The 11,796-nt window shown below is 38.7% G+C and overlaps 1 protein-coding gene across 3 annotated transcripts in view; it reads left to right on the top strand.

Annotated features, from left to right (window-relative positions):
* Nucleotides 1-492: 492 nt before the first annotated feature.
* STIL (STIL centriolar assembly protein) overlaps nucleotides 493-11,796 on the top strand; it is a 54,812-nt gene continuing 43,508 nt past the window's right edge. For all 3 annotated transcript variants that reach the window (XM_036835282.1, XM_036835274.1, XM_036835289.1), the window contains exons 1-6: nucleotides 493-659; nucleotides 2,741-2,827; nucleotides 6,557-6,664; nucleotides 8,698-8,810; nucleotides 9,130-9,317; nucleotides 10,273-10,520. In XM_036835282.1, coding sequence (XP_036691177.1) covers nucleotides 2,784-2,827; nucleotides 6,557-6,664; nucleotides 8,698-8,810; nucleotides 9,130-9,317; nucleotides 10,273-10,520 — 701 coding nt within the window. In that variant the 5' untranslated portion in view covers nucleotides 493-659; nucleotides 2,741-2,783. The remainder of the gene's footprint in view (nucleotides 660-2,740; nucleotides 2,828-6,556; nucleotides 6,665-8,697; nucleotides 8,811-9,129; nucleotides 9,318-10,272; nucleotides 10,521-11,796) is intronic.

The raw sequence follows: 11,796 nt of genomic DNA, 5'->3' as shown, positions 1-11,796 counted from the left end.
CAGTTTTCGTTGTGGAGATAAGTATAAATGGCTTATAAATTTGTCACGTTCTTTTCTGCTCAAACAAGAAGGAATTAAATTTTTTTTATGTTATTGAGAGGAGAGGACGATTCTTAGGGAAGAAATCTAACTTCCCCTCTCTTTTTGCCCAATCAAGGGATTTGGTACGCTTCTAGTCGCCGAGTGAGAACCGGGGCAACGAGCACTTCCGGTTTCCTCTGCCGTCCTCTCATCCTCCAGGCTAGGCTTTCCACTGCGCGTGCGCAAAGCCCGCCCCACCCCGGAACTTAACCGTTGACGAAATTGAAGTGTTTAAATCCTCCGGAACCTAATCCTGGAGCGCGGGTGGCGCCCTCCTTTCTGCACGGAGGCTTGGGATTGGTCGGTATGGGACCGGTGCGGGGCGCTGATTGGCTAGAGCGTCAAGGTGTCGCGGCGACCGTGCGTGACGCCTTCGGCACCGCCCTTGCTCCCTGACGGGTTGGGCTTCTGACCAGTTAGCAGGCGTGGCGCGGACTTCGGTTTTGCGAGCTTCTGTTTGCCGCCCTGGTTCCCGCGACCTCAACGTCCCAGAGGCGGGGCGGAGTCGGCGGAGGCGCTCTTTGGGGCCGACCTCTGTTCCGGCCCAACAAACAAACCTGGACTCGGCGGAGGTTGCGGTGAGTGGGGCTATGTGCTTCGGTTCCCCTGAGGAGCGGCAGCAGGACGTGGGGAAGGAGGGTGGGCAACACTCAGGGCCCAGTGGTGGGTTCAGGCCTCCAGGAGCCTGGACTAATGAAGTGAAGGGAAGCTAGTAAGGAGAAATAAATTAAGCGGACCATGAATTCCTTGGGAATCGTTTGTACGTAGGTGTGTGAACGAGGTTTGCAATCGATAACGTGCCGTTTAAAGTTTTTACTGTGAAAATTTATTGACTAAAGCCCTGTGTGCTCGGACAGCTACATAGTAAGGAATCAGTTAACGTTTGAAGTTCGTGGTCTACTGGAAGTAATGTATAAACAGCAAAGCGTGAAAATGCTGTGTATGTGAACACAGGCGTTAGTAACACCACCATGGTGCCTAGGAAATGGTTTCACAGAGGAGTTGACATTCGGATTGGATTGTGAAGGATGATGGGGGTTTACCAGGGCTTTCCAAGTAAAGGGGACAGCCGGTGTGCAAAGATACTAGGAAACTGCAAGTAGTTCACTTTGATTGTGTTGTTGGAAGAGTAAATAGGGGTTAAGTTTGGAATAATAATAGGGTGGGGCCAGATTTTGAAGGTCCTTTTTTCTGTACATAGAGAAGAGCCATCAACTCTTCAAGCAGAATAACTTGATCAGATTTATATAGAAATATCCTTCTAGCAGCACTGTGGGGACATTTCAGTAAATCTGGTGAGAGCTGATGAAGTCAGGAACTGAGGTAGCAGAGATGGAAAGACAGAATTTACATCGGGGAAGAGGGAGGAAGGAAGAGGTAAGGATGACTTGATGGTTTCTATTATCCAGGGAGAATATGTTTTGCTAGGTATAGGTGTTATGTTTCACTAGCTTTAATTGCTTGTGTGTTACTGTCAGAATAAACTGTCTCGTGTGTTTTTCTAAAATGAGAAGTAGGTCAACATTATCTTTTTACCCTAATGCATAAAGGAAGAGCAGACAGATATGGAGTTTTAAGACTCTTTTGTTTAATGAAGAAAAACGGCACTTTATTACTTCCTAGAGTTACAACTATCAATCTGAATATTGTTATCCATGACAACCAAGTAGCATAGAAGGACTTTAGAGTTTAAAACATGCATTGCCTGGAAGCTGCGTGAAGTCCAGATACCTCTAACAGGGACTTTTTATCAACCTTACAAGGGCACTTTCAATAGGATTTTGTTCTTATAAATATTTCCAGCTTCTGACTTTAACTGAAAAATTCTTCTAAATGACTTCTGCACCAGCATGAATAACTCTCTCCTTCCTTATCTTGCTTTACACAATTCATTTTTGCTAGAATTGAAGTAGAAGGTACAGGGCCTAAAGATTAACTCTAAGATTTAGTAAAAAGACATAGCAAATAATGAACTGTAAAGAAAGGACTTTGAGGTTTGTATTTTGCTTAGGTAATATTTAGATTTAGATATCCAGTGGGCAATTAGAAATATGGGCTTGAAACTCAAAAGAGAGGTGGAAGCTGAAAGTTTGTTATATACAGATAGGTGCGGAAACAATTGAGAGTGGATGAGATTACCCAGAGAGGGTATGTGGAGCCAAAGAAACACCGCTGACTTGGCACTGATACAAGTTAGTTTGTGGGTATGCAGCATTTGCCTCCCATCTCCACAAGACTGAAGATTCGTTGACTTTATTATAGACCTGATAAACATCTGGCCCGAATTGTTCCTATTTGCTTCTTTGTGGTTTTCTGAATATTATGAGGCTTTTGGTCAAAACCTCATGCCCAAAATACTACTGCCCTACCCAGCTCACTAAATTCATACAAGGATCTTGGGGCAGTATCTGTACTTTCCTTAATGAATAGATATATTGGTGGGTTTTGCTGCCTAGAATAAATATTAACATTAATTATACTGAATACTGTAAAGTATGAAAATGATCAGAATCCACAAGCACTTTATTAATTATGGATGAAGACACTTCACATAAGTAACCTAACTTTGTCTATTATTTTGTTAATATGTGGTTAAATCATGTTTCCTTTTAGTTTTTGTTTTTGTCACTCATTAATAACATTCTTTTTACTTCTTTAGGATCCTGAGCATGTGAAATTGAGTAAATCATTCACTAACTATCATGGAGCCTATGTATCCTCTCACAGGGACCCAGATGAATACCAGGTATAGAAATATTTTTACAAAATGTTTTTTTTTCAGAGCTGCTCATATAACTTGGGTTGGAATAGAGGGGAAAAAGTAATCTTTAGAACCAGGAAAATCTGGGTCCATATCCCAGCTCTACCACTTATTAGGTGGGTGACTGTGATCAAGTTATTTAACTTCTCTAAGCCTCAGTTTCCTCATCTGTAAATTGGGGACAGTAATCTCTAACAGAAGATAATTGTGAAGGGTTAAATAAGGTTACTAAACTAAAGGGTCTGGGACATAGTAGGCAGTCAGTAAATATTAGTCTCATTTCCTCCTTCCCTTATTTTAGTTTCACAGAGGGTCTTTTTATTGATGAAAAATAGTACCTGAACTTTTGAGGCTAAAGATCACATACATATTTATTTACATCCTAGACAAATGGGAAAGTGGTTGAGTTCCTTCCTTCTTCTAAACCCTAATTCCTTGATGGGAAAAATTTCACATTGGATGTATCAAGTTTCCTACATGTCCCTAAGCCTTTGCCCACTCAAGTGGTGTAGGAAGGAGGGGCTTGCCACCTGTCTCCTGATTTTCTCAATCTGTCACTACTGTGAGGACCAGGCAAATTGGCTTGTGTTATTTGGCTCTTTGGATCATTTATTGTTCTTTTTTCCCCCAGAGAAGAACAATTAATGCTGACGTGTGAATTTTTTTCTTCTAAACTAGAGTTGCATCCATGAGTTACCTTTATTTTCTGTATTATTTTTCTTTGTGCCAGATGTTCTTGATGAAGACAATGGGAAACATGACCCAAAGAGGCTGTCATATTCCTTTTGCTTAATTTTGGCCCTTCTGTTCTGTCCTGTTGCTACCTCTTATTCTTTGAAAATTCGTCAACCTCTGTTCTTCTCTTTAATTTTATTATTGGGTCAAATCCATTCCTTACATTCTAGGGAAGATAATATACTCGTGTGATTTAAACTGATTATTCCTGGTATATTCAACTCTAGTTTTTTAATTCATTTATTGAACTCTGGTTTTCAGTAATCTGTGGGCTTTAGGGCAGCAGTTTTGAATTATTTTTGGTTACAGACCCCTTTGAATATCTGATAGCCATGAATCTCATTCCCTATAAGGAAAAATACTTTTATACATACATGCAACATTTTGCACCCAATTTCAGGGCGTTTGTGTCTCTCTTGCCTCTAAAGTCTACCTGTATACCTTAGATTAAGAAAAAGACTAATAACGGCATTTATTGAAATCTTGCTCTGCCAGGTTTTGTGCTGAGCACTTTGCATACATTATTTTTATTTAATCCTCACAACAAACCCATGAGGAGTAGGTACTATTATTATCCCCCTCTTTTTTTTTTTAAATGAGGAAGCTAGCATAGAGAGATTAACCAATCCAAAATTATATAGTTGGTAAATGGTATAGCCAGTATTTAAACCTGGAATGATTTCTACTCTGTACTGCAAGGAAGTAAACCTGAAGTAGTGTAGGTTGGGCTTTAAAGGTACAATGGACTACTTAGAGCAAAAAGAAATAGCTAACATTGAGCACTTACAATAAGCCAGGAATTTTTCTAAGCATTTTACGTATATTGACTCATATTCAATATAACTCTACCAGGAGATACTGATGTTATTCTGTTTAACAGCTGAGGAAACTGAGGCACGGAGACAAATTTTGAAGCCAGGTTTCAGACCTAGGCAGTTGATTTCCCGGCTTTGCTTTTAACCCTTATGTCATAGTGCCTCTCACCAATTGGTAAATAATAAATATATTAGATATAGAGACACAGATAACTTGACAGTTGGTCACTTACTACCTTTGTGACCTTGAACAAATTTCTTAATTTCAGACTGTGTCCTCATTTCAAAAAAGGGAGATTAAAAATCCTTATAGATATTATGAGCTCAAATCAGACAAAGATTTGAAAGCAAATAGCTAAGAATGTGGTGGATAAAGCACTACATCATTCAGTTTCTAGTAGTATAAGCTTTGAAATCAGCCACAGTTAGATTCAAATTCCAGCTCTGCCTCTTAGTTGCTGTATCAAGTTATAAAAGTTACAGTTTGTTATCTATAAAGTGGACAATAAAGTGTTTCTGGAACAGTTTTAGTGAGAAATATTGTATATGTAAAGTGCCCAGTAGGATGCCTGGTACATAGTAAGTGATCAGTAAATGGACTAATATATATATTTTTTTTTACTGCAATTGACTTTTTTTAAAAAAATATTTATTTATTTGGCTGTGCTGGGTCTGAGTTGCGGCACGCGGGATCCTCCGCTGCAGTGCATGGGCTTCTGTCTAGTTGTGGCCCGAGCGCTCATTAGTTGAGGGCACGGGAGCTTAGTTGCCCCGAGGCATGTGAGATCCCCGACCCAGAGATCGAACCTGCATCTCCTGCATCAGAAGGCGGATTCTTAACCACTAGACCACTTGGAAAGTCCCTGGTGCTAATATTTTAGTTGAGAAGTTTTATCAGATGAAACATGAAAGTAAGATCTAGAACAAGATATTCTTAGTGCATGATATGAGAAATATTTTTTCAGTTCAACTATTTCATAATCTACTACCATGCAAATGCACTTCTGTAAGTAGCTCACTGTCAGAGCTTTCTTGCTTTAGTTACATGTGATTAAAAACTCTGTGATGAAATCCTATATGATTTAACATTGAAACCTAGCTTTACATTGCTTGTGTGATCTTTGTGGAGGAATTATTAATGATGTCCTTTTGATGCTTCATTAATTAAATTTATGTGTGGGACTTCCCTGTCCATCCAGTGGTTGAGACTCCACGCTTCCACTGCAGGGGGCACAGGTTCGACCCCTGGTGCCTGATGCCACGTGGCACTGCCAAAAAAACCCAAAAAATACACAGAACAATAACATAAAAAACTTACGTGATAGGGCCCAAGATACCAAATTTGAAAACCCTGAGAAGTTTTTGTGCTTTTCATAATTTTTTAAGTATTATCTAGAAATCATCTAGAAATCAGTTCAGGGCTTCCCTGGTGGCGCAGTGGGTGAGAATCCGCCTGCCAATGCAGGGGACACGGGTTCGAACCCTGGGCTGGGAAGATCCCACATGCCACGGAGCAACAAAGCCCATGCACCACAACTACTGAGCCTGCGCTCTAGAGCCTACGAGCCACAGCGACTGAGCCCACATGCCACAACTACTGAAGCCCGCGTGCCTAGAGCCCGTGTTCCGCAACAAGAGAAGCCACCGCAATGAGAAGCCCGTGCACTGCAACAAAGAGCAGCCCCTGCTCGCTGCAACTAGAGAAAGCCTGCGCGCAGCAACGAAGACCCAACACAGCCAAAAATAAATAAATAAATAAATAAAATTTTTTTAAAACACAGTCTTTAGAAATCAGTTCAGAAGGATGGATATTATTTTAAATTTAAATGTAAATTCATGGTTTATATTCATTTTTCAGTTACTTAAAGAAGATTTTATAGAATTGATATTCCCAGTTCTTTTTAAAAAGACTCACATGTATATAAATATATATATGGATAGGATAAAAGGACAGAAAGTCATACCTAAATTTTGAGTGCTTATTCTCTTGATAGTAGAGTTACAAGCGATTTTTCTTTCCTTTTTACTTTTTAAAAATATTTTTCAAGTCTTCTAAAATTACAAAAGTAATCTGAAAACCCTATCATTTACAGTTAAACTGTTTCTTATAAAATTTCTACTGTTTTTCATTGTGCTTTGATTTAAAAAAAAAATTTTTTTTAAGGTTTTCTTCAAGTAGGATGGTGCCTTTCTATTTTCCTCCGTCAAAATGTGCGCTTTGGAACCCAGTGCCAATTGGAGATTATATCTACTTACATCTCAATTACCACAGGTATAAAACGTTTCTCTTTCCAAATCAAACCAGTTTAAACAGGAGTCAAAAGAATATGTAAGGCAATGATTACAGTGATCCATTTTTCTTTTTTAAACTTTTCCATTCAGGAGCTCCCCTCATACAAAGTATTCTTTCTGCTGCTTCTTAAATCTGTTCCTTGTGCTTTTGAGAAGTAATCTTAATTTCACAGTTAAAATATTCTGCAAATCTAAAGTTCTAAGTATTATAGGAATTCAAAAGAGACAAAATATAATAAAAACTGAGTTTTTCGTCATGCTTCCGCATGGTGTCTTTGAAGAACACTGAGAAGATTGATTTTGAGTTGAATAGCCCATTTTAGAAGGAACATAAAATATTTCGGTATGGCCAGGATCGTGAAAGACATAGAAGCTTAGTCTTCAAGTAATAGAAAATAGAGATCCACTGAGATTTTATATATAAGAGAGTTACTTGCTAAAAGCAGAGTTCTAAGAAGGATGGATCATAGTGGGGAGACCCTAGAGTCAGCCTAATGCGAAATGATTTTCTATAATCCAAGGAATGTAGATTTATTCTGTAGTGGTTTAAGGTGGTGTAACTGGAGTCAGACTTCCTGGAGGGTCAAATCCTGATTTTACCCTTTCTTATTTAAGTGACCTCAGTAAAGTAGCCAAGGATCAGTTTCCTTATTTATAAAATGGGGATATGACACTTATTTCATAGTACTCTTGTAAGGATTAAATGAGACAGGCTGTAAAGCAGCAATTGGCACAGTGCCTGGACATAGGAGGTAGTCAATAAATGCTAGCTCTTATAAGGGTTTAGAGCAGTGTAGCAGTATGGAGACCAAGAGGAAAGAATGAAACAAGGTGTTTTGAAGAAATGTATAGCATTTGATGATCAACTGAATAGAGGAACTAAAGGAAAATTACAAGTCAAAAAGTATTTAAGGGCCTCCCTCATGGTGCAGTGGTTAAGAATCTGCCTGCCAATGAAGGGGACACAGGTTCAAGCCCTGGTCCAGGAAGATCCCACATGCCACGGAGCAGCTACGCCCGTGTGCCACAACTACTGAGCCTGCACTCTAGAGCCTGCGAGCCACAACTACTGAGCCTTCGTGCCACATCTACTGAGCCTGTGTGCCTAGAGCCCATGCTCCGCAACAAGAGAAGGCACCGCAACGAGAAGCCCACGCTCCTCAATGAAGAGTAGCCCCCGCTCACCACAACTAGAGAAAGCCCACGTGCAGCAACGAAGACCCAATATAGCCAAAAATAAATTAAAAAAAAAAAAAAGTATTTAAGTTCTCAGAGAAGGATGGTATCATTGACAAAAACAGAGAGTGTCTTGTGGAAGTTTAAATATTTGTCAGACTTGTTCATTCTTTTCTATGTGTCTGTTAACCTATATTTTCTATTGCCATCTTTCTCTGCTGCATTTTGAGTAATTTCTTTTATTCTTCAGCTCTTCTAATTTTCTCTTGAGCTGTGCTTAGTTGCCATCTAATCTGTTCATTTAGGTTTGTAAATGTGGGCGTATACTCTATATGTGAAAGATTATTTATAATATATACACACAGTTTATGGAATAATAAATTTGTCTGGTCTTTTTTGATAGTATCTTGTTCCTTACTCATATTTTAGAGTCCCTTTTATATTTCTTTAAACATGTGAATTGTATTTATATTCTGTATTCAATAATGCTAGTATCTGAAGTCCATAGATCATATGTAAACAAATGGATGTGACTATTTCAATCAAACTTTGTTTACAAAAACAGGAGGGCTCATAGGTTCTTGATCCTAAAATTCATAAAATTAAGAATTTTATGAATGCCTGGAGAACAACTATAACTTCAGTGTCTGCTTATTGCAATTCTGCTTTCCAGGCAGTCCTCCTTACCCGCTGCCTTTGACCCTAGGATTTCCCAACAGTGATCTTTCTATACATTTTAAAAGATGTGTATTATATTTTAGGCAACATTTCATGGCAGGAAGGTTTTTTAGGCTATCAGATCCACCACATTTGTAAAAGACTTTTGTTATTTTTTAGAAATCCAAAGCTTGTGGTAACTGAAAAGACCATCCGACTTGCTTGTCGTCATGCTAAGCAGAATAAAGAAAACTTGCCATGCTTTTTACTTGGTTCTCTCACAGTAGATGAAGGTAATATACTTTGAAAAATTATTTTTATGAGTATAATAGATTTTATGTTTACTGTTTCAGTCAATTACTGTAATGTACTTTGGCTAATTTTCTTTACTGTATACCAACGTTATGAAGATGAGTAAAAGTTGACACTACTCATCATAGACTTTACAGTTTGGTCAGGTGGATAAATATATATGTAAGTCATTCTTTTTAAATGAAAGTTTAGTGTACTCTTAGTATGAACAAAATGCTTTCCTGTAATCTAGGCTTGCTTGGTTAATTTCACATTTCATAATTGGCGTGCTATATAATAACTGCTATTTTTGTTCTTCAGATGAAGAAAGTGTGACATTGACAATAGATCGTTTTGATCCTGGTCGAGAGGTACCTGAATGCTTAGAAAGAACCCCTACTGCTTCTCTTCCTGGGGACTTTGTGATCCCATGCAAAATTCATACTCAAGGACTTTGTTCAAGAGAAATAATAGTGCATAATGCAGATAACTTCAATTCAGCTTTTAAGGTGAGATTTGTTGATAATGTGATTATTCCTTATTCAACACAAGAATCAAACTATGTGTACTGTGTTATATTTTAATAAACCCGTATTTAATAGGTATTCATTTAATTTCTGACTAAATGATGTTGACCTAAAATGCAATTAGATATGGCTTCTGAGGACAGAAATCCTAGGTAGGTAATATGGGTAGCATTCCAGAAGAGGAAGCAACATGACCAAGATAGCAAAGTGCAAGATGTGCTCAGGGTAACATTGAGGGTGGAGATTTTTGCTGGATTTGTGGGCAGTCAGACTTGAGTATTAGTTTGTTTAGATCATAGAGAGCCTTGTCTGCCAGGCTACGGAATTTGAACTTTATCTAATGGGCCATGTTTTTCATTGAAAATTTCTGAAAAGAGGAAATACTGTTAAATCAGGGATGGTTAATGTGATAGGGAGGGCTGACTGAAGTCAGAATAGTTAGGCCATTGCAGTAGTCAGATGTGTATTAGAGGTGGGTGTATTAGCCTATAGCAGAGTGGTGGCAGTGAGACCAGAAAGGGCACAGTCGTGCATGAGCAACTACAGAGGAAGAACTAACTTGACAATTTGGGGTAATAAGAAAAGAATCAGAGAGGAATGGACCTTAGATTCTCTGAGACTGAGTCAAAGTTAATTTATGCCCATTTTTAGCCACGTAATAAATATTTATTGAAAGCGACATTCTCCAGTAAGAGTTTAAAATGCTGCTGAGACATATAGGTTGGAAATATGTGATGGAGCTTGGTTTAGTAAATCTTTTTTGCTTTAACATAATTATTCATGTAACCTTTTGGTCACATGGAAGAAATAAGAGAATTGAAATGTTGCAAATCAGAAATTGTTTCATTTTGTTAATGTAAGATATATGAAACAAAACCTTCAGAAATAAGGACAAATTTCAAAGCTTTAAAATAATTGTATAATATTGATTCCTCAGGCTCTGCAGCATCATGTGTGTAGCAAAGATTCCTTGGATTGTGGTAAACTGCTTTCCCTAAGAGCTCATATCACTTCCAGGGAGAGTTTGGACACTGTGGATTTTGACTTGGATTGGGCAGCAGTAACTCTAGCAAATACCTTTAAATGCACACCTGTGAAGCCCATCCCCATTATTCCAACAGCTCTGGCAAGAAACTTGAGCAGTAATCTGAATATTTCTCAAGTTCAAGGTACCTATAAATATGGGTAAGTAAAAGAGCTATTCATCCAAAATTTTAAATATTCGTCACATTAGTATATTTTCATGTTATTCACATAATATGAAATAATTGTTTGGTCAGTTTACATGCCTGAGATCTGTGGCAGCTAGATAAATAACCAAGGAAGGTGAAAAAATTGTTAATTTTTGCTGAATATAGTTTTCTGATAATGAGCCTAATGGAGGCTGGAGAATTATTTATAATATGCAGGGGTTTTAAAAAAATTAACTTATTTATTAATTAATTTATTTTTTGGCTGTGTTGGGACGTCGTTGCCGTGCGCAGGCTTTCTCTAGTTGCGGTGAGCGGGGGCTACTCTTCATTGCGGTGCGCGGGCTTCACATTGTCGTGGCTTCTCTTGTTGCGGAGCACGGGCTCTAGGCACGCAGGCTTCAGTAGTTGTGGCACGTGGGCTCAGTAGTTGTGGCTTGCGGGCTCTAGAGCTCAGGCTCAGTAGTTGTGGTGCACGGGCTTAGTTACTCCGCGGCATGTGGGATCTTCCCGGGCCAGAGCTCGAACCCGTGTCCCTTGCATTGGCGGGCAGATTCTTAACCACTGCACCACCAGGGAAGCCCTATAATATGCAGTTTTAATTGTGAATAATGAGCACTGCAGATAAAGGAGATTATTAAATTATAATGTATAATACTCTTGCTTACCAAATTGTCAACCACTTGAGGGTGGAGTTTCCTCACATAGCTGAAGCAGCATCCTCTCTAGCTTCCTATTAACGCTCTTAGATTCTTAGGAAATGTAAGCCAAATTGCTTGCTTTCTGATCCTCAGCAGGGCTGCTTCCCTGAATCCTCATCCACTTTCTTTATCCATTGTCTACTGAGCTAAGTCAGACAATGTAAGCACCGACTGCTTTAAAGTCTAAGCAATTCACTTCTGGCTTCCTTTCCCACTGACTCCACCCTAGTTCCTGTTAGGTCTCTAGAGCTGAAAATGTTTGGCAGGGTAAACTCAACTTCAAGTCTTGTCTACCAAAAATGCCTCTTCAAAAGAGGATAAGAAAAAGGATTTTCTTTTCAGAGGGTCCCTGGAACAGCAAGAAAAGTTCCCACATGCTGATCAGAGCACCTTTCTGGTTGGGGTGGCACAAAAGAAAAAGCGTTGCTATATTCCAAAATCATGGAATGGTCAAAGGTGATAGTGATTAAAAAGTGTTTGAATTAAATTGAACATTTAATTCTCTTGGAGTAATAAAATACTTCTCAATTGGTACATAGAAATTTGTGTTAAAATTAACCAAAAAATTAA

Source organism: Balaenoptera musculus, chromosome 1, assembly GCF_009873245.2.
Source record: "Balaenoptera musculus isolate JJ_BM4_2016_0621 chromosome 1, mBalMus1.pri.v3, whole genome shotgun sequence".
NCBI lineage: Eukaryota > Metazoa > Chordata > Mammalia > Artiodactyla > Balaenopteridae > Balaenoptera > Balaenoptera musculus.
This window is presented reverse-complemented; position numbering and strand designations above follow the sequence as displayed.